Source organism: Panthera uncia (assembly GCF_023721935.1).
Source record: "Panthera uncia isolate 11264 chromosome A3 unlocalized genomic scaffold, Puncia_PCG_1.0 HiC_scaffold_11, whole genome shotgun sequence".
NCBI classification, from domain to species: Eukaryota; Metazoa; Chordata; class Mammalia; order Carnivora; family Felidae; genus Panthera; species Panthera uncia.
The window spans coordinates 40,643,175-40,667,001 of record NW_026057578.1 but is presented as its reverse complement, the minus strand read 5'-3'; the positions used below and the strand labels follow the sequence as shown (position 1 = coordinate 40,667,001).

General features: G+C 39.3%; 1 protein-coding gene across 1 annotated transcript in view; it reads right to left on the bottom strand.

Annotated features, from left to right (window-relative positions):
- Positions 1-411: 411 nt before the first annotated feature.
- MACROD2 (mono-ADP ribosylhydrolase 2) overlaps positions 412-23,827 on the bottom strand; it is a 2,036,271-nt gene continuing 2,012,855 nt past the window's right edge. Inside the window, exons 17-19 of the mRNA XM_049650090.1 lie at positions 9,308-9,385; positions 6,375-6,443; positions 412-485 (exon numbers count right to left, since the gene is read on the bottom strand). Coding sequence (XP_049506047.1) covers positions 6,382-6,443; positions 9,308-9,385 — 140 coding nt within the window. The 3' untranslated portion in view covers positions 412-485; positions 6,375-6,381. The remainder of the gene's footprint in view (positions 486-6,374; positions 6,444-9,307; positions 9,386-23,827) is intronic.

Below are 23,827 nucleotides of genomic sequence, written 5' to 3'. Positions count from 1 at the left end.
TTAGCTTGCTGTTTATCAATCATCTTCTCTTTCTTTGAAGAAACCACAGTATCAACCAGCTTTGTGAAATAATCAAGAAAGCAGACAGGGGCCAGGATACACATGTGAGGGTTACACCGTGCCACTGTGACCCTGGGAAAGGTCATGAGAGAAAAAACAGAAATTACAGGGATAGCGCCTGAAAGATGCATTAACATGGGTCCCGTCACTAAATTAAAGGAAACTTTTTTTTTCTTTTTCTTTTTTTTTTTTCTTTCTTTTTCTGCAGGTGAACAGAACAAAATGCAGCTGGAGAAATTAGAGCAAAGGATTCTAGGCCCTTCCCTGGGACGTGCCCTGCCCACACCTCCCTCCTCCACAGCTAGCACTACTGTCTTCCTACACCCCCCCCCCCCCCCCCCCCCCCCCAGGGCCAGGAGAGGCCTGCGATGCTGAGGACTGTGATTTACTTCCATTTCTTTGTTCCTTTGCTTCATCTTGTGCCCCTGCCAAAGACAAGGAGAAACCATTTGTTAGATTAAAGATAATAGATTTCATAGACTTAGCAGGGAATGTCTTTTTAACACAGTCACAGTCATTTAAATGTTTCTTACCCCTCAAACAAGCCTAGGAATATCTTGGACTATCAAAGAGCTTTGGATATCTGAGCTGTGATTGCTGGCACACAGTATCTTTAAAGAGCATATAAATCACTGCTAATTAATGTATGCTACATTCATGACTTGGTTCCGCTGATGGGGACGATTAACTCAAGTCTTCAAAGTAGTCTTTGAAAGACCTAATCTTGCATTGCTGTGTCCTCCTTTCTTGGGTCCATTCATATGCTCTTATTTCCAGGGTTCCATAGATAAATAATAGTAACAATGTACTTAATGCAGATTTGCAAAAGTTATTGATGGCTATACTACCACTTTGAGATCTTACTAAGTCTCTGCTGTGTCCCCCACCTGAGAGAGAACTCTAAGAAGATACTGTGCCTTAGAAGCGTTGATATTCTTTACATTTTCAGATTTTAAAAAGGTGAGGTATAACCCACATATAGGAAATGCACAGATCTTAAGCATACTTCGACCTGTTTTGCAAAACACATACATTTAACCTACACCACTATCAAGATATAAAACATTCCCGTCACCCCAAAAGTACCCTTTCCAACTATTAATCCCACCCCTGCTCGAACCAACAATTGATCTGATTTCTATCACTGTAAATTACTATGTCTCTGCACGGAACTGCAGCAGATGATCTCTGAGTTGATTTTCTATCTGGTGTCCTATGAATCTGTAAAAAAGTATCCTTTTAGGTGTGTATGTGTAAATGAAAGCAATATAATGCTTGTGGCATATGGTATTTAAAATAGCCAAAAGTAAATGAGAAGAAAAAATCCTGTATCATTCCTCCATGGATAACTTTTTTGGTTAATATTGTGGAGTATTTCCTTATAGTATTTTTCTATATCTCTCTAATACATATATACACAATTATATATTTTAATTTTAAAAAATGAAAATTGCAAATGTAAAGAAACTTATAAACGGTATAACATACCTAGTATGTATTCCCTATCCATATTTAATATATGCTAATATTTTTCAAATTTCCTTGCAATCTTTACTTTTCAAAAATAAAAGATGCAGGTAAATTATTTATAGATAAATTAATGTAATTTATAGATAAGTTAAAAATATTTCTCTTCCTTCCCAGAGATTACCAAATCCTAGTTTCATTGTGAATCAACTTTCACATTTTTATACTTTTACACAAATATATACTCACAAATACACACATAATAGAGGGTATATAGTATTACTTTGTGTATTATAAAATGTACATGGGCACCTGGATGGCTCAGTGGGTTGAGCATCTGACTCTTGGTTTCAGTTCAGGTCATGAGCCCAAGGTCATGGGATTGAGCCTTGCATTGGGCTCTGCACTGGGCATGAAGCCTGCTTGGGATTCTCTCTCTCTCTCTCTCTCTCTCTCCTTCTCTGTCTCTCTCTCCTTTTCTCTCTCTACCTCTCTTTCTCTCTCTCTCCCTTTTCCCCTCTCCCTCACTCGCACTTTCTTTCCCTCTTTCTCTCTCTGTCAAATAAAAAAAAAATTTAAATATTTTTTTAACATTTATTTATTTTTGACAGATGGAGTGAGACAGAGCATGAGTGGGGTAGCTGTGGAGACAGAGAGAGACACAGAATCCGAAGCAGGCTCCAGGCTCTGAGCTGTCAGCACAGAGCCCGACGTGGGGCTCGAACCCATGGACTGTGAGATTATGGCCTGAGCTGAAGTTAGACACTTAACCAACTGAGCCACCCAGGCACCCCAAAATTAAAAAAAAATAAAATGCACATAAACAGTAATTTTGTTTTGCCCTGTTTTTAGCCACCCACTGATTATTATTATAAATGTATGGTCAATATATACTTTGATTATGCCTTTGTGTTTACCATTCTCCTTGGCTTACAATTGTTTCCTTCACCTTCATCTTTCCTCTGGGCTTAGTTTTCTTCTCACTGTTATGCATCTGTTAGTAGCTTTTAGAGATAGAGTATGTGAGTAGCAAACTTTTCTTTTCTTCCTAAAAATGGCAGTTACTATCTTCTTAAATGATAGTGGAACTAGGAGAGAACTGCACACTGACAATTATTTTTATCCGTGTTTTGAAAACTCAGAATTATTCCACTATCTTCTGAATTAAATTCTTGATGTGGGGAAGCCTGCTGGCCATACCATACTTATTTCTTTATAGGTTAACTCTCCTTTCCCTGTAGTTGTTTCACGTTTTTTCTCCTTGTTCTCTGCTGTTGTGCAATGCCTATTTGTGGGTTTATTTTAAATACATCCTGCTTGCAACTTATTATTCTTCTTTGAACTTAAAACTCATGACTTTTGTCAATTCTGATAAATCCTCAGCCATTATCTTTCAGACACTATCTACTCTCTCCTTTTAGAACATGTTTTGAGCACAAACATCTTGGCCCCTCTCCTTCCAGCCTTCATGTCTCTTTATGTGTCATTCACATCGCCATATGTCTATTTGCTTTTTCAAATGGTTCTTATTTTTTCAGAGCACTGTTCTTTTCTTACAGTTTTATATCTGCTTTTTATCTTTTTTTTGTCATTTAAGTGTACTTATTTTATAAAATCTTCAGAATTCTCTACTCTAAAATTATCACAGCACTAATCATCCTTTAAGTTTCCCCACTGATTCTCATTCATGGTAGGTCATTTCCTTGTGTGTTTTGTAAGACGTCAAATTGTGAATTCATCATCCGAGAATTTTTTTTCCTTTGTAGGAATTCCAAGTGATAGTTGCACATTTCAATGTGTTATTGACAGCAGGGGTGGTACTGTCTATAATCAACTATTAAATTAATTCTCAGTCTGTGTATTTCTGTATGACTTTTGATGGCATAAATTTGTGTTTCAAATTCATGGTGCATTTGTGTTTTCTACTTGTCACAGGAACCTTTTTCCTTCCCCTCATGGCACCCTTGGGCTGACACAGGTCTCCTTGTTAACTTCTTGAGCTGGAAATCCCAGGTTTATTTAGGTAGAGTTATCAGTTATAACTTCTTACCCTGAGTGGCTCAAGGTCCTAGGTGGACATTAGTAAGCAAGGGTCTAGCCATAGGGCCTATTTCTGCATCAACAACCAAACTGTAGCCCTTAGGGCTACTGTGTCTTCAGCTTACCACATTACAGCTTTGGATTTCAAATTCCTCTTTATATCTGGCACCTTTGTTTTCATGTCAGTTGAGCTAGCTAGGTATTTAAACATTTTTTGTTATAATTTATTTCTCATTTCTAAACATTTGTATTAGGAGACATTCTGCATCACCTCACCTTTCCAGTTACCTGTTGCTACATAACAAGTCACCCCAAAACTTAGTGGCTAAAACATCATGGTTTGTTATTTTTCAATGTTCTATAGTCTGGTCTTGGCTCAGCTGGGCAGTTTATCTGTTCCAGGTGGTCTCCATTGGAGTCAGAACACCCAAAATGGCCCTCAGTTCTAGAATCTTCCTCCCTGGGGCCTTTGTCCTTCTATAGTAGTGTTTGAGTTTCTTACAGGATGGTTGGGTTCCAAGAGCAAGCATTCTGAGAGTGTAAACATGGAAGTTACAGGGCCTCTTAAAATGCACCTAGGTAGCTGCCAAACTCAGCCTGCCATGTTTCTCTAGAACCAAAGGTTCAGATTCTTTAACCACCTTTCCATGACCTCAAATACCTGTTTAAAACTTATTTTTATTTGGCAAAGTGTTCTATTGATTTGCTGAGTCATTCCCCTATTCCCATTTATGATACTCCTGATTCTTTACAATTATAAATTACACAATACTAAAATATTCTTGCATCATATCTTGGAACTCTGTAATTCTAATTCGATTTCACTGTATTTCTTCCATTTCCTGAATGTGTGATACACAGAACTAAAAGTCCCTTCTTTCTTTTGAACTACCACATAACCTCTACAAATTCAGCTGTCTAAATATTTCTGTGGGAATTACTGAAGTTCCTCAGATCATACTGTTCTCTGTGACAACTGTGTTCAGAAACTCTCTACTGTTTAGGGAGCAGTATGGTGTCATCAAATAACTGTCCTGGGAGTATCTGAACTTCCATTGATCATCCAAGTGACCCTGTGTAAGTCACTTCTCCTTCCTGGAATTGAGTTTCCTTAAACTAATATTGAACTTTAGGTTTTGACAACTTACTCTTTTGGGTAAAGAGATTGATTCATGTTCATGGTCAAAGAAAATATTTTGACATTAACCAAGGAAAACATTGATCTGGATAATTTATTTAGATATTGATCACACAGGAAAATAATAGTGTCTGTAAGAAAAATTCTAGAAAGAAGTTTATAGTTTGTTGGTAATAAAAGGGCGAAAGGTAAGGCAACACTGAGGAACCTGCATTTAAATTGTTCAGGCTTAGCCTCACTTCATTACTTTTTAATGGAAACTTCTTTACTGTATCATTTCTTCAACCTAACAGGATAATTTTAAATACATGAACAAGGTTTAAAAAAAGGAGAAATGTTTATAAGACCATATTTGTATGAGTTTTAATTTTTTAGCAGTGCTATACTATATATGTATAGGTACTACATTTGTATGTATTACACAAATGCTATTATATTTAGTTTTAAATGATGTTCAAGACCACGATGGGAAGGATAGGTGCCTACTTTCATATATTCTCAAGCTTTATTCTACTGTGATGTTGGAACTCAAGTCTGGAGCAACATGGTCTTCTGGGTGAGTGTAGAGGCCCACCGAGAAGAGGCCAGGGAGTGCAGGAAGGTGCTAAGAGGCAATGGTGTGAACACAATTGTGTCTTACACTGGATGACCCACAATTCATCTATTTCATAGGGTTTTTTTCACAGTTACTATTTTCAGCTAGGAATCAGAATAGCGAGATTGACTTCTTTAATTCTTCTCACCAGCCCTCAAGATATGGAAAAGGGTTACAGACTACTCATCATTTTAGATAAATTTCACTCTCTGATGAGAGATTTAGAATGGTGGTTTGGAATAACTCCTAAACATGAACTGCTCTGGACTATGATTCTCTCTCTTTTTTTTTAATGTTTATTTATTTTTGAGACAGACACAGACAGAGCATGAATGGGGGAGGGTCAGAGAGAGAGGAAGACACAGAATCCGAAGCAGGCTCCAGGCTCTGAGCTGTCAACACGGAGCCCGATGCAGGGCTCGAACTCATGAACCGTGAGATCGTGACCTAAGCCGAAGTCGGAGGCTCAACCGACTGAGCCACCCAGGTGCCCCAAGGACTATGATTTTCTTGGGGAGTTCCCCAAGGCTCATTCAACTCAACAAACCCCGTGTAGACATACAGGTCCACAGGTAGTGGTGTGACAAGATAGGACACAAGTCAGGCTTCTTTCTGCCCAAACACACTCAAGTGCCTTTCCACATTCTCCAGAGAGAGATATTTAGTGTTACGTTTAAAAACTATTATTTGGTGTTAGTTGTTAAAAACAACTCAGCAGGTAGCTTCTGGAAAAGCTACGCTTCAGAATCAGCTAGGGGTTGCTGAAATAACTTGATCCCTCTGGGAGGCCAGGAGGTTAGATGGATGGAAACATTTTTTTCTTGTTGTCAAAACTCAGAAAAGCAGGGAACTGAATATTTGACTACGTTGTGGCTTATTTCCCTCAAAGCATGGTGAGTTTTAAGGGGTTATCCTTGCTCCTTCCACTGTGTTATTTGGTGTAAAGATTTTTAAAGTATAGCCTGAGCCACACTGTGGGACTTGGCAGAACCGAGGGAAATCCAATATACCATTTACAAACACTTCCCATGGCTGGTTTAATCAATTGAAAATCCCACTACAGGGGCAACTTACCTATCAGTTAATCTTCTTGCTGACTCTCTGTTGGGTCATTTACACTGTCAACCTGACTATTCATTTCAACTGTAACCAGAAAGGAAAACAAAAAAGGTTAAATATTGATTAAACCCAAATCTTTTGAACACATTACAATGGTCTGTGAGTTGTTACATTCCTGATCTCGTGTCTTGTACCTCTTTTCAGTTCCTTTTTCACTCATTCCAGATTTGGATTTTTAGATTTGGGGGTTTTAGATTTTTACTGGCAGGGGCCAAGGAGGGCAGAATTGCCTCTTACTGAACTGTAGAAGCTGAGCTGTCATTTTATACCAGATTTTTGGGTTGCCATTTTGGGTGTATTTATTACCATCCTGAGGTAAATTCAAAGGCCTTAATAGATGTCTAAGAAAAGAAAAAGAAAACAAAGCAAAACAGATCATTGACATGCAGAGAGGTGAGCAGCTGTCTCTAAAATGGCAATGTCAGTAGGCCTGTTTGGTTTGCTATGTTTTCAAGTGTGAATTTCGAAACAGACCCTGTAACTTGGCCAGTGGGTGCAGCAGCTGTGGATACCATGCAACAGAAAAGCAGAACATCTGACCAGACCACACAGCAATGGTAAAATGTGTGCTTTTACATTACTGTGTGCATTGTTCTGCGAACATTTGCATAAAATCTGAATGCATAATCAAAGCCATTGTCCAGAAGTATTCCAGAGCAGGGAGCCATAGCAGTCGCTCTGGAAAATTTCAAGGGTGAGTAGGTTTAATAGATGGATATTTTTAAAGCATCAAAGCCCATATTATAAACGGAGAGACAATATACAAATGGACAGTGGCCAGACCGTATGTAACAATATAACTGACTAAAAACCTCTGCAGCAACCAGCCTGGGCAATCCAACCACAGCCTCTGTAGCAATCAGCTTAGAATGGTCAGGACTTGACAGTGACTGCCAGCTCCACCATATTCTGGGCCAATATTCCAACGAAGGACCATACAGGGAAGGCCAACCAATCACCCAGTTCTAGACAGCCCAAATCCAGCTTCCCCATGCCAACCACCTCCAGTCAGAGGATGCTTGGAACCTTCTCTTTTGTTAACAATAAAGATTTTCCACTTCCCTGCCTGCCTTTGAGTCGACCAACACCAGTGATAACAGCCGACTATACTTAGCTGAATAAGTAACCTTTGTTTGTTCTCGTTCAGGTAGTCTTCATTTACTGGCACAATAAATCAACAATCCAAAGCTCTTTTTCTCAAACAGGAAAACTTGATTAAATTAAAGTAGTGGCAGATGCTGCTTTTCACACTCCAAGGAGGCATGAAAGAGGAAATGACATTGAAGGGCATACTACCCAGCTCTTTCTTAAGGAGGAAGGTTTTAAAAGTGGGTCTCTGTTCCACCTGCAAACTATCTTGGGTGTCTCATGATGTGTGAGCTTACTCTAAACCCCAGGTATAAACTGGCCAGATGCAGCAATGTTACTGATATGAGGAGAATAATACATGTACTTTCTATCCTGGTCTACAAAATTATTGTAAGGTTGCCCATCTTAGTGAGGTAGTGTGCCGCATAAAATATAGGAGAACATTCTTTCTCTGTTTCTTCCTCCAACCCAAGGGTCACTGGTTCCAAAACCTATTAACAAATGTTAATATAAAAAGCATCCCGTGATCAAATAAGTTTGGGAAAAGCAATGTTAATACACCTCTTTACAGCTGAGCCTTCTGAGAGCCTGTAATATGCATGACGAATCTCTAAGTGAGGACTAAAGCTTAGTATTTCTCACATTTCTTTCCCTTTTATTCAATGAGCATTGTATGGGCCTGCTATTTTTCAGAACATGTTTTATAAAGAACTAGTAAAGAACCATGTCTATAATGTCACAACCAGGCTGTGGCGGGTTTCATTCAACTGAGCATGACTAACATGTGGTAGTCTTTAATGCATCTGAAGTTGAAAAACATTCTCCTAGGTAATTCGTACCTATGAGTGAAAAAAAAAAAACAAAAACCAAAACCCAGTTTATATGGAAGGGCTTATAATTAAGGGAGGAAATTCAGGTGATGAAAAGCTTCTATTGGGTGTAATACCTAGTGTAGAAAACTGTATTTAAAACCACCAAGTAATTTCTACCAGTGGCTGAATTTTTCCCAAGGTCCTTATCAGCTCAAAGCAATTTGCTTTTTTCCTTTGGCTAAAAGAACCCAAATAGCAAGATATATATAAACGGTTGATCATCAACCAATTTTGGTTCTCCTAAGCTCTGTAGGCCAGTGGAATCAAATATTTATTAAATCATATATTCCCAAATAATTGTTTTTCTAATGCAAGTAACATTTCAAAGTGTTCCCAGCATCGTTGTACAGGGGCAAGGATATATTAATATTCCTGAGGTTCAGAGTATTTAGATGCCTTCAAAATGAGACGTGAATAAAGAAATATTTTTTGTAAACTGATTTCTAAGGTGCTTTTAAAGATTTACTACGCTTTTGGCCAAGCCATCTGAAATAATACAGTGAGGTAAGGTGATGAAGGTCCAAGATAACCTTGGCCCAAACTCAAGCCGGGGCTCCCCTGAATCCCTGTAGAACAGGGATAACTTCGGAAAAGTACTCTTTATGGAAGTAAGGGATATTCCCATACAGTTCACCAGCTTTACTTCGGTACAGTTCACCCTTGGAATTATCCACTATGGCTTCCGTATTATGGGCTATGATTAAACTGAGTCACATACTGTTCTAAAGCAGCTAGCATCAGTGTTTCGTTTTTTTTTTTCAGTCTCCCAATTTTATTAGTTCCTAGTAGAACAAGGTTTTTGAACTTTACCTTGTTCTAACTGAATATGTTGCTTCACAGAATAGATAGCTCCCTTAATCCTAGATTACACACAGAAAATGTGTCAGATTTGTAGTTTGCATGCGCTCAAACAGCTCAGAACTTTACCATCAGGACTCGGAGAGTTTTCTGTGTAGCCAGAGCCTTCGTTTTGCACAGGAACTTTAGGTGTGTCCTCGTCTTGAGCTGAAAGAAAGAAGATAGTCCTCAATTAATAGAGAATTAGAACAGCCTGACTGCCAATTGTTCTGTCACCCTCCATTGCCCTCTTAAATTTAAAAATACTCCTGGGATTCAACTTCTTTTGCGGAAAAGGTTAAGGGAGGAAATAGTGGGTTGAGTTGCTTGAATTCTTTAGTGCTGTCATCTAAATTCTCTTTAATTTGTGAGATAATCGCATACATACATAACACAATTTCTCAAATTAAAAATCCGATAGCATGAAAGCAGGGAAACTTGGTTTAATCAGAACAACCTACAATTCAAATTTAGGGAAATGTGTGTGTGTGTGTATGAATTTATACAGCTTAACCTTTGAAAAGGGGGGAAAAAAACCTGTTTTGCCTTAGGCATGCCTGAAAGCTGAAAGATTTATTCTCTTGGCAGTGAGGTTTTTTTTTTTAAACACAAAATGAATGACTTAGATGCTTTCCTAGGAGACATTCTCAGATGCTGCTATTTTGAAGTGCTGAGAATCAAGTCTTTAGCTAATTTTTGTTATGATTGATTTCTATTTTGCACAGCTTCAGAGGGTGTGCATCCATTCAGCTGTGGCTGAAGCTATATAACATGCTTAAATATACTAGTAAGTGGATTGTTTTTTCTTACTGTGAGAATTTGACAGATAGTCCGAAGGACAAGAATATCTTACATCTTAGTTAAATGTCTATTATGTTTTCACAACTTGAAGACAAATAGCATTTAGAAATGAAGATACAGATAAAGGTCTGGAAATCGATATTATTTAAATACTTAAAAAATTTTTAATGTTTATTTATTATTGAGAGACAGAGAGACAGAACATGAGCATGGGAGGGGCAGAGAGAGGGGGAGGCACAGAATCTGAAGCAGGCTCCAGGCTGTCAGCACAGAGCCCCACGCGGGGCTCAAACTCACAAACCGCGAGATCATGACCTGAGCCGAAGTCGGATGCTTAACCGACTGAGCCACCCAGGTGCCCCTAAAATACTTTTTTAAATCAGAAGGTTGAATTCATTTTCATTACATGAGTACTTATTGAGCTCAGGGTATGTTAAATTTGGTGTGCCTGTTGGTGAGGATGAACCAAGGATGTTAAAGGTCCAGTTTATAGTCTCTTCAAAGGAAGGAATCTTCAAGGATAGAACCTGCGCTCTTGGTAATGATTTGCTGAAGCTGACAATCATGAAGTATGATTCAAAGGTGACCAATCTCTGAGCCTTGGTGGATGGGTGGTAGGTAGGTTAGTACTTGAAGACATACAAGACAAGCAGAGTGGGGGAAGGTGAAGAAAGCCATTTTAGATTTGAAGTCTGAAGTGCAGGGTCATATAAGGAGAGATGCCAAACAAGCTTTTGCATCCAGTCCTGAGGAAGAGAACTGTGAATAGACATGTGGATATTTGGGAGATGTCAATGTAGAAGTAACATTCATGAAATGAAGGTAGATGAGAGGAGTCGGGAAAAGGATAACATAACTAAAAAATGACTGATAGATCCCAAGCCTTCAATATGGAAGTAACTGTGCCTGTCACTTGTTTTCATTTGCTCCTGAGGATGAGGTCTGGAAAAGGAAAACAAAACTGGAACCTTCCAACTGGACTTCAAACCATATCATATCCTCTCTAACTCCACCAATTCTGGAAAGTGGGCCATTCTCAATTTCTCATCAACACATGCCTTTAGGCACAATTACAGAAGAAATCACTGATGGATCTCTCTAAGCCTGGGAGTAGGAAATCTTGGTTAATTATGCTTCAAAATAGAATAAGGAAAAAAATGAAAACATTTGACATTATATAAACATAATAAACTTTTGTATGGAAAAAAATACCATAAGAAATGTTTAGAAGAAAAATATTATAAACTGAGGAAAATGTTCATACCTTTTACCACAGACAAAGGGTTAATATCTTTAATATCTAAAGTCCTTCTAAAAATAGAGATTAAAAAGATCAAAAACTGGGTAGAAAATTGAGCAAGAAATTTAGCAGACAGTTCATAGAAAAGAATAAAAATGGCCTGTAGTCATGTGAAAAGATGATTCACTTTGCTCATAACGAAAGAAATGCAAATTAAAATTACACTGAGAAAAGGATTTCAACCTAAGGTGAATTATCATGATGTAGACTAAACCTCCTACTAGCAACAGCTAGAGTCACTGGAGAAATTATTTAAGAAACCATTCACTCACTAGAGAGCCATCAATGCACCCCAAGCTTGAGGAGGTATAAAATCATGAGCCTGACATTCCACATGTACCAAGAAGTTGAACAGAGCCTCCAGATATCTTATGAGGCTTGGGGGAAGGGCAAAACTTGGAAATCAAGGCTAACCAAGGAAGAGGTACCTAGAAAAGTACCTCAAGTTTTCTTTGGGGTCACCTGAAGGGTTATATTCTGGGGACAAAGATAAACTTGATATAGACCAGCTCTTAAAAAACCTGAAATCCGGGGGCATCTGGGTGGCTCAGTCAGTTAAGTGCTGCATGCTTGGTTTTGGCTCAAGTCATGATCTCACAATTTGTGAGATTGAGCCCCACATTGGGCTCCTCACTGACAGCATGGAGCCTGCTTGGTATTCTCTCTCTCTATGCCCTTTTCCCCTCAAAATAAATAAATAAACCTAAAAAAACCCGTGACATCCAACTTTTATTCAATTCAATCCTGATTATATTATAGTGCTCTACTCAATCCTACTGGCCTGTCAGAAGCAAAAGCAAAAACAAATCCTTTCTGAAATGTTATAAAACCACTCAGTGCCTCAAGTTATCGCTACAATTATTCACATAGTATCCAGCATTCAATGAAAAATTACCTGGCATTTCAGAAGCACAAGAACAAATCACCGAAAACCGAGAGAATAGGACAACATATAGAGACATGTTAGAGATCTAGATACTGTAGACACAATTTTAAAATAGTGATTAATGAATTTAAGAATTAGATACCTGGGGTGTTTAGGTGGCTCAGTCAGTTAAGTGTGTGACTCTTGATTTCAGCTCAGGTCATGGTCTCACAGTTCATGAGATAGAACCCTCCATCGGGCCCTGTGCTGACAGCATGGAGCCTACTTAGGATTCTCTCTCTTCTCTCTCTGCCTCTTTCCCCCACCTCTCAAAATAAATAAACAGTTTTTAAAAAAGAATCAGATGCCAGTGTGGAGAACTTCCATGACAAAGAAGTTTATCAGATAACTAGACACTATTTAACACGTCAGGTATAAATTCTAGAACTGAAAAATATACTATAATTGAAGTTATTACATCAATGGGTGAGTCTGGTAGCCATTAGACACAGCCAAAGAAGAGATTAGTAAACTGAAAGCTAGGTTAGAAGAAAATATAAAAAGTAAAGTACAGATGAAAAATACAGAAAAGAGTTAGTAGATATATGAGATAGGGTCTATTCTATGTGCAATGTGGCAAAAGCAATATTTAAGGCTTGATGGCTAATTTCCCCAAATTAATGGAAGATATCAAACCACTGTTTTAAGAGTGCTATGATCTCCAAGCAGAATTAGTGCAAAGCAAATCTCACTCTGGCCAGTAAAACTGCTGAAAACCAAAATTAAAGAAAAAAATATAAAATTATCTAGTGTTGAAGGATCATTGACATCAAAATAGCAACAATAGGACTTACAAGATGACTTCTCAGAAAAAATAATGGAAGGCAGAAACAATGCAATGACATCTTCAAAGTGCTAAACAAAAGATCAGCAGTGCAAAATTCCATGCCAAAAAAGGGTCTTTCAAATTTGAATTTGAAACAAAACAACTTCAGGGCAAAAAAACCAAAACGAAACACCAGAATTTATTCAGGGACAAGAACAGTAGACCTACACTGAAGGAATTGTTTTCACCATACTCAAAAATCAATTCCAGGTAGATTTTAGAACTAAGTGTGAAAGGCAACTTGGAAAAATACCTTCACATCATTAGGCAAAAATTTCTTACACAGGAGAAATAAAGCAATAGCTATCAGGGAGAAGACTGGCAATCTGGAAAACACTTAAATTAGCATCATTAATTTATCAAAACACACCACTAAGACAGTACAAAATAAGCCAGAGTGGAAGAAGATATTTGTGATATATATCACTGACTCCCATGCTGAATATAAAAAAGAAATAAATATGCAAAATAACAGAGAAAAGACAGGGAACCCAATAAGCAATCAGCAAGACAACAAACAAATATGTCATAAGAGGATATCCTTTTAGTGACTTAATTTTTGAGTGACTTTTACCAAATCTCAGCATTTAAAAGCCCTGACTTTTCACTATTTAAATGACTACAGAATGTTCTATCTCCTTGTGTAACTTATAAAATGTTCTAACTCTCTGGGACACCGTCAGAACTAATAAACACATAACTTTATTGTTATTTTTTATAAGAAATGATTACTATGAACGGGAAATTAATTGACCTGACACTAAACATTATGCCCCTGACTTTCCCCTTGGGGTTGTTGTTTGTAATGGAATCTAAAGATATCTGTGGCTGATTAGTCCATGAAGTCTCTTCCAAGGTCATTACTATCAATGATAATACCCCTGGGGATATTACTATGGAGAAACCCCTGTGGCATCACGGAGATCTTTTTATCTAATAAGTAGGATACTGGTCAGCCAAACAACGCTCAATGAAAATGAAGGAACATACAAAACACTTTTGAGAACTGGGTGAGAGATGAAGGAAGAAGTTGAAGAAAGCAAAATCCCAAAGGCAAATAAAAAAATAGTAAACATTTTAGATGCTTGCCTTCTGTTTTGTCTTTTCAACCTTATTATTTTGTAATACAAAATATTCATGTGAGAAAAATCAGGTTATGTCACCATATCAGCATAGATTAGCATGAGATGCAAAGGCAGGTTTGAGATCCATGATACAGAAAGATGAAAACAGAAATCAAAGTTGTAGCTCTATATATTGCTGCATTCCAGGAGCAGAGGCAGGCATCATCTGCCAAATCTGCTTCCAAAGACACTAAAGGTATGTTTGACAGGCATTATTAAATGTTTTAATATCATGAACATGCACGATATGTGCATAAGGTAGGGATATATGACTGTGTGCAGTGAGTGGCATGCACGCACGCATGTGTGTGTGTGTGTGTGTGTGTGTGTGTGCATGCACATGCATGGTATATTTGGGAAGAGGGAGAGGCATGACAGACATTTGTTACTCTGACATGTGTGTGGTGTGGAACTGGTATTATTCTAACAGCTTCTACCCTGCTGGGCAATGCAACTGAGTGCCCCAGAGAAATGAGTCCATTTCATATAGAGGACAGAATGTGATCAAAACAAAAATTGCTTCTACAGCTTGTTTATTCCAGTTTGCCTGTCCCTCCCCCCAGTTTGATTGCTACTGCTTGGAACATAAACAAGAGGTACATTTCAGCGCTCCCAGCAGGAGATGAAAGATGCTAAAATAGCAAATGTCTGGGACATTCAGTACCTTTTTTATTTTCAATCACAAGAGCAACTGTCCTCCTCAAAGCCTTGACTATGGTAACCTTTTGTAGGTCAGTTGTATTACATAAAAACTAATAAGTAATCAGGTCTCATCATATAGAAAAGATACTGAGATACACATAGAATGCAGTTAACCAGATTTTTAATACATGAACGTGGAGAGATGTTGGAGGATTCGCCAACATTTTCTTCTGAGATTTGTGTTGACAATAAACTCCATGCAACAAATAGAATGGCAAATAATTATTTCTCAGAGTATATGGTTGCATAAGTGTCAGGACAGCCATAGAGAGCAGGGTCTGTCTGGAAATAAAGTGATATTGACCCAAACTAAGATGGTATTCTTGAACCATCTTGGCAACTTTTGCCTTATCTATCTTTCAACTTTGCTGCTAATGCAGTGGATTAGATAATTATTCAGGAATGTTCACTTCCTATCTTCTACCATCATGGGAGTCTCTGGCACTGTCCCTTGACATTGGGCTTGGTGATGGAATTTGCTTTGGCCAATGGGCTATTAGCAGAGGTGAGTCAAACAGAGGCTTCAAACACATTTGTACAGTTGGAGCTTGGCCTCTTGTACTCCTGCTTTTTACCCCAAAAGGAATATGCTTTAGGGAACAGTGGATCCAAGGACTACTTGGATCTGAGTAAGAACTGAGCTAAACTCATAGTCTAATCAGTCCTTCTTAACCCAGACTAAATGTAGTTGATTCTCATATCCATGAGCAAAACAGAGCTGATTATTGTTCTAAGCCCATGAGATTGAAGATGGCCTGTTACATTGCATTATTATGGTGATAGCTACCACTCTTAATAATACATTTTTAATGGACTCTGTTCTGACATTGCTTCTTAATTTTGTCCCATAGCGTTCATAGCTATAAAATCATGAGCTTGATTTGTGCCTTATTTATTTAACACATGTTAATTATTTAATCGATTTATTAATGGTAAAGAATTAATTTGTTAAATATATGTTCTTGTGGGGAGATTTCTGTACTGACTTTTTGTATGGTCTGCCCATTAGATCATCAATTGTTTTCCCTCCATTTTAGGGATTAAAAAATATTTAATGTTTATTTTTGAGAGAGAGAGAGAGAGAGAGAGAGAGAGAGAGAGAGAGAGACAGTACAAGTGGGGGAGGGGCAGAGAGATAGAGGGAGACACAGAATCTGAAGTAGGCTCTAGGCTCTGAGCTGTCAGCACAGAGCCAGACATGGGGCTTGAACTCAAGAACCCTGGGATCATGACCTGAGCCAAAGTCAGATGCTCAACCTCCTGAACCACCTATACAACCCTTTTTTTAGGGAAGTTTCTCTTGTATATGTTGACTTCTAAATTCCAGGGATACCAAATGTTCCCACATAGAGCAATTTATTCCTTCTCTCTTCTATATATATCATTTTTTTCTCAAATTGTTTTAGTTTTTGTGTTCTTTTTCACTGTGAAAATCTCAAGCCTTTTTTTTTTTTTCTTTGTCAGTGATTTGGTCTTTGGTCTTTGCTGTTCTTAACTGATTTATGTTGCTAATGGTTGAAAATGTGTCTCCTTCGTTCTTACATTTCAGATCCTTATGCTGTTTTATCACCTTAACTTCAAGATCTTTAATGTTCTTTTGAAGTTCTTTTATAGCTATTGTAGGGAATTTTAATCTTTATCTGGAGTTATGTTTTCTTCCACAATAGCTTCTTCATCTGTGTTTTGCTGGTTTGCATGCTCACTGGTTTCCTTCCTTCCTCCTCTCTGTCCTGGCTTCCGAGTGCTTTCAGGTCGAGATGTGTGACAAGTGTTCATTAGCGTGCTTCTTTCTCAAGGTATCTGTGGCCTACTTGTCCTCCAAGGAACTACCTAGAAGAGTGTTTTCTTTTGAAGATTTTCTTTAGGGGGAGTAAAGTAGCCAGAGCATTTACCACATTAGTTGTAGTGGATTTCTCAGCAAGAAAGAGAAAGACAGACAGTCTGTCTTTGGGTTTCTCTATTCTCTTTTGCTGTTTTTGTTGTTGTTCTTGTTGTTGTTTGTTTTGGTCTCAGCCTCCCAATCCAGGGAATAAATAAACTCCACAAGAGTGCTATGCAGACTCCACTGGTAGAGCGAGTCCTTTTTCATGGAGATTTCACTGGGGCTTCTCAAGCACCTCCGTCCCTGCTTCCTGCACCTCCAAAGATCTTGCCTTATTGATTTTCTCTTTTATTTTTTTCCATTTGGTGAAATTCCTGGGTTTTGCTAGAGGTAATTAGTTCTAGGCATTTGTTATTGGTCTGCTTTTCCTCTCCCATTTTCCTCGCAGCAGGAGATAATTGAAATGGAGAATTACAGAGGGTTTTCCTGTCTCTTTGGGGAAGGGAGAAATAAAAGGTGCTCAGGGCTGACTAGGTAGTTTTGTGGAGATTTCCTAGGGCTGCTCCTCTCCCAGTTGAGGAGGTAAATGGTGTTTAGTAAGATCCCATTCAGGGTTATTTCTGAGCCTGGTAGATTTAGGGAGTAGACTGGGGCAACACCAGTCTCATGCTTTCAGCATTTCTGGAGATGTATCTTTTCTTTTGCTGGCTACCAACCCATTCTTCTGTCTGATTACTGTTTTGGTTGATGTTCTATGCATGATTGTTTTATTTATCTCCTTATCTCCCTGAATATTGTTATCTATGGGAAAAAGTAAGATGTGAAATCTGACTTCACACCATCATCTTAAACCCAAGACCAGATGCACAGACTGCTTTGATTTGTGTGACTGAGTGTCACACACTTGAGCGACATGTGTCACATACTTGACCTTGTCAGTAGCTGGTTTTTGGAATATTTATCAAATGATAGTTCTGATTATAGACTTGATGTTATAGCCTGAAGGTTTTTGTCCCCTTTCCCCCCAAATTCGTATGTTGGAGTTCCAATCCCCAATGCAACTATATTTAGAGACAGGGCCTTTATGGAGCTAACTGAGGTTAAATGAGGTCATAAGGGTGTGGACATAATTTGAGAGGACTGTGGCCTTATAAGAAGGCACAGGTCTGTGCCATGTGAGAATACAGTGAGAAGGACGCCATCTACAGGCCAGAAAGAGAGCTCCCATCAGAAACCAAATTCGCCAGCACCTTGAACTTGGACTTCCCAGCCTCTAGAACTCTAAGAAAACTAATTTCCATTATTTATCTATGGCACTTTGTTATGGTAGCCTGATCAGACTGATATATTTGATTTATATTTAGTTCACACTTCTTTGGGACAAAGGCATAATTGTAAACCATCTGTCCTCCACCCAATCTACTTTCTCCCCAAAACCTCAGTGTTAAAACTGCTACCGGACCACACAACCTCTCTTGATCACTTAGACAAATACTGTAGACACACACCCATGGCTCCCTCTCTGAAGTTAAATAATCAATTATTAAGCTGACAGGATCATGCAGGTGGAAAATTCACATGTTTCTACAAGACACCCTTTCCATGGCAACACCCTTCTTGTATTAATTGAGAATATTCTACCCTAATGAAAATCAGAAGCTGTCTTTAGTAGGAGATGAAAGGCAGTGACAGTAGCTGGGGGTGGGCATGAGATCATAATGTCTACAAATTCTTATTTTATGTTTTACCAGATGATATGCCTCCATACCAGTCCTTTGAGAATGGTTTGGAAATGCATCATTGGTTATTGTCCAAATAACTTCTCTACAGAAAAAAAAAACAATATTTAGGAAGCAAAGCAAAAAAAAAGAGTCCACTAGATATTTCAGTGCCTATCATGGGCTGGGAGGCAAAATGAATGAGGCGTATTTCTGTCTTCATGGAGTTTACAACCTAGCTGAGAGACAGACAAAGAGAGAGAGTTAACTGCTCACGAGTTAAATGACATTACCAAGAACTGCAGAGGCACAAAGGAGAGAGTGATTCACATTTTCTGAAGGGGATAAAGACAAACCTTGGAGGGCGAGGAGATAGCATTTAAGCTGGAGCCGTATGTCTGAGTCCGTTTCAAATGTTTTGCACCCACGCTAAGCATTTGGATAGGTAGAAATATCTCCTGTCTGTAAAACATCTGAAAGACTCAGCTTTTCACGTCCTCAGCCAGACTACCCTGGGCCTGGTCCTTTTTACTCTTCCTCCATCTCCCCTGCTGGTTGTGCTGCTCCCACAAAATCTAAAAAGCAGTTCAAGTTCCTCTGTGCATTATCACAACCACCGAAGGCTTCCCAGGTGTTGTCACATTTGGGTTAACTGAGCTAGATGCTGATCACATTCCACGCGCCTCTGGCTTTTTCTTTCCCTTTTCCAGGCCCCAATTAGGCATCTAATTCTCATTCGGCCTCATTATGCATTCCCCACCCCCTCCAGGGCCTGGCAGGGATGGAGACTACAAGGAGGCCCTTCTCAGCTGGAGGCTGCCAGTGCTGGTCTCAGATCAGGGTCTTTCCAGCAGGAATAATACAGATTGGGTGTCTCTCAAACTCCCCCACACACCATCACACACCCTTTGTGGCTTTTGTTTCTCTACAGCAACCAGATAAATCTGCACACAGCAGGGTCCTAGTGAACACAGAGATATGTATTTTTTCAAGAGGAGCCTCTTGATTCCTTCACTCTAATAGGGTTTTAACTATGTAAGGAGCCACAGTGGGGCAACTTTGGGCTTTTCAATGGTGCTTTATGTGAAATCTTTCATAAGAAGGAACTTACTGCTGGCAATAACCAAAGCTGGATTCTCAGAAACTTCATTGTACATTTAAGTCTCCTGAAAGAAAGTGCCTCTGACTGTTTTGGTTGCAACCCTGCACGATTAAGTATATAGCTCTTTAGTCAAAGGATAATTTAATCCTATATATCCTTAATTATAGACTCCTTAATCATTTCCACTAGATTTTGCTCTTTTTGTATGTTGCATTTTCCGAAATAGCACAATTTATTCTGAACATTTAATAAGGCCTAGTGCAACACCTTTGTTTATGATCAAAGTACTAGAAATCTACACCCAGGAAGAAAGCTGCATCCAAGAAATAACTAGAAGATTTACAGAAGCACCAGAGGATGGTTATTAGAGGGCTCTGAACTGTAAGTAAGTGAGTTCAGCTCTGCTACAATAATTCCATTTCTGGTCTTGGCCCCTCAACACCAAGTCTTTTAGCTTTAGAAAAAAAAAAAAAAGATACAAGTTTTCCTAGTAGGAAAAGTTTTCAAACACACCTGGTATTAAACTCAAACCCATTTTCTTTTCAGCTTTTCTTCACAAAGCCCTGTCATAGATGCCCGGATCTTAACCTTGGAGCTTATTTGGATTTAACAATTTTGATGCCTTCTGAGAGTTTATCACCACCAGAGCAAACTCAAATACACACACACACACACACACACCCTAAAAGACTGTCTAGGCCACATCCACTAAATATGTAACTAAATATGTAACTGCTATTAAACTCTGCCAGAAGCCTTTGACTAAAGGGAATTCAAAGTTACTTATGAGAAGTTGATGTTATGTTTGCCAAATTCTTTTGTTTAAGGACTTTATTCCTTTTTTAGGTTGTAGGTCTGTTATTTCTTGTTTTCTGAATGGGAATGCTTTCCTCCAGAAATAAAAAAGATCCTTGACCATATTCCAGTCCAACCAAACCCTTTCACAGATGTGGAGATGTGGACACTGGGCCTCGGGAAAGTGCACAGTTGGCCCAGCGCCCCCTCCTTCCTCCACTGCACCCCAGGGATGAGGTTGGAACTAAAAGTTCTAACTCCACTCCTGGGCTGTTCCTAATACTTTACCCAACACTAGTGATAGTGGTGAGAAAGCTGAAATAGGACTGCAATTTGGGATGCTTGGGATGTCGTTCACATCCTGAGATGGCTTTGTTGGGGGAAGGTAGCACAAAATTATTCACAATGAAGAGAATAGGTCGCTGTCCGGTTCCAGGGACTTCTCTGTGGTCAGTGGCAGCAGGCTTGGTAGAAATGGTGGTGTGCCAAGGCTCACCCCTCCCACAGGGTCTGCTATAGGGTCCTATAGCACAGACCATATTTCTCTGCCGGATATTTTAGAGTTGAAATTTGGTGGTTTGATTATCCTTTTCAAGATGGGCTCACTCCGTGTCTTCTTTAATCTGGAAAACCAAATTAACATCACTCTGGAACTCCTCCTACTGAGGTGAGAAGTACATGATGCCTTGGTTTGGAATCCAGGGAAAAGATTCCAAATGTGAGCAGCATAAGGTTTCATGGCTTCCTTGAGCCACTGGAGGATCTAGCGGTCCTGGGACTAAAGGGGGCGGTCAATCAACAGTGGTTGGGTATGTAATGATGTCATCCCCTGGGCTTCAGGAGTCTCCTTGGATTCATGCTGTAGCACCAGTCTCTTCAGGTTGACATCACTGGACTGCCCAGTCCTTTTCCTGAACCCCTGGATGCTCAGCTCCTTCACTGCCCTGGTGCTTTACAGCTTGACTGACTTGTGACTGCTGAATTTTGCTTTCATCTTGACTGATGATCTGGACTGAGGCATCCTGGTCTCTTCCGTAGTCAGGAATGTCTTGTTTGTTCCAGAATTTTGGCAACCAAGAGATCCCTAGTCCTCTGGCTGCCTTTTTTGCCTCTTCTGTCAGACTCTCATAGGTAGTCCTTCTGTAGTTGTCAAGGTGACTTTATTCCTTGTGTGGAAACAGCACCTCCAGTGAGAGAATGGACTTGGAGGACACTGAATAATGGGCCTTGCACCTGCTTTATCTCTTGACATTTAATCTCTTGTTCTAAGAGACAATTCAGGAAATTCTTTCATAGCAGAAAAAGGAACATCCAGAATTTCCTTTTCAGGCAAAGAAATCTTAATTCTTTTTTTTCTCTCTCTCTCTTTCTCTCTCTCTCTCTCTCTTTTTTTTTTTTTTTTTTTTTTTTTTGGTTCACATACTTTACCAAACTAGGGATCCTGCCACATAATCTCTCTAGCAAGATAACAATTCACCTGTGAGAAGGAGGCAATCCAATTTTGATTTATTGATCTCAGACACAGTGCTTTTCTAAAAAATAACAGTGTATACTAGCCCATATGTGATTGTCAAATAAAAGCCTAAAGACCAGACTTTTTAAAGGGGAAAAAATAAGAGCTTAATTTCTTTCAATTTACAGAATTATATAGACATTTTTTGCCTGTAAAATTTTTTTTGAAAGTCCAAAATAATGCAGCAAGAAGCTGCATTATTTCCCCCCTGCTCTGGGAAGAGCTCTACTGAAAAGCTGCCCTCCAATTTCAGATTTCTGGTTTTGTTACATTTAACCCGGTTGCTATTTGGCTGATTTCAATAGAACATTGATTATTTGTGTGATTGTAAACCTTGGAGAAGGAAAGAAGACAGACAGGTTCTCATATACCAGTAAGTGTTTTCCATTACAAGGAAACCTGTATTAGAAGTGTGGTGATGGTGGTGGTGGTGGTGGTGGTGGTGTGTGTGTGTGTGTGTGTTGGGGGTAAGACAAGGGGTGCTACTTAAGGTTTTATTACACAGGAAAGAGGTTTTATCTATTTTGTGGCTAAATTGCTACTATTATATGTCATTGACCTGAGGACACCTTTTCTCCCCCTACATTTTAACATCTGGGAAGTTGAGATGAATTGAATAATCAATGGCTCTACAATTGCTATTAACCTGGATTGAAGCCAAGTTCAGACAGAGGATTTACATTTGCTTGTTAGTCACTGGACAGTATTGCCAACCTGAGATCAGTTAAATTAAATTCCCTGCTTACAGTTTCTATGGGCCACACTGGGATATGAATTCAGGACACAAACCTGCAGGAATAGCACCAGTTTGTGGTGCAAGTTCTTAAGGGAGACTTTTTTTTAAAACCTACTTTCATCAATGCTGAAGGTAAGACACGCAAGTCTCCTGGCCTTTTGGAGCAGTTATTGTTGGTGCCTGGGCCCTCACGCCTGGGCCACCTCTGAGTTGCAGCTACAGTGGACACAGTAGCCCTGGGTACTTGGACAGTTTCCCCCATTGTGTGCCTGCATCTCTCTGCTTCTCCACTAGCAGTGCTCAGGTAGCTTGTTTGCTCTGAGCATAGGGTCGTCCAGGGGTCCTGTGCATATGGAAGTCCAAGAATCATTTGTTTATTAACCGTTCCTCACTAAAAAGTGCTGGGGACCTAACAAGCCCGGGGGTGACCAATGAAGGAAGGGAGCCACTGGATAACGCCCCAGCTTCCCTGTCCTTGGATGCAACAATTCTGTGATGTGTTCTACACAAGTCCTCAAAGAGCACTCTGTGGGAATGAGCCCATTTTCTCACAGTAGTAATCTGCTCATGACCCATACTTCATTGGTTCCTTCCCTTCTGTCTCATTTCCCTTCTCCTTTGCCTGTGCTTCTAGAGACCATCTCTCAAATAAATTACTTACACCCAAGGTCTACCTCAGCATCTACTTTTTGGAGGGACACAAATTAAGGCACTGTCCCCTATTTCTCCTTGAACCTCCCCCAATGGTATAGCTCTTTGTTGTCCTATATTGAATGCTCTAGGGATTTTTTTTTTTAAAAATGATTTCTTCTTCTTCTTCTTCTTCTTCTTCTTCTTCTTCTTCTTTTGTGATGTTTATTTGGTTTTGAGAGAGAGAGAGATTGAGAGAGAGAGAAGGAGTGCAAGTTGGGGAGGGGAAGAGAGAGAGGGAGAGAGAGGATTCAAAGCAGGCTCCACATTGACAGCAGCAAGCCCCATGCAGGGCTTGAACTTGCAAACAAACTGAACCGTGAGATCCTGACCTGAGCTGAAGTTGGACACTTAACAGACTGAGCCACCCAGGTGGGCCAGGGGAGTTTTTTCTTATGCAGTTATAGCTAATGGAGGAGTAATTCAATTATAGATAATTGAAGGTATCCTAATTTCAATGACATACTATTAATGAAAAATAAAACTGCCGGGATGACATTAACAGACTGAATACGCAAAATGAGTCATTAGCTCATCCCCCAAATCAGTACAAAGT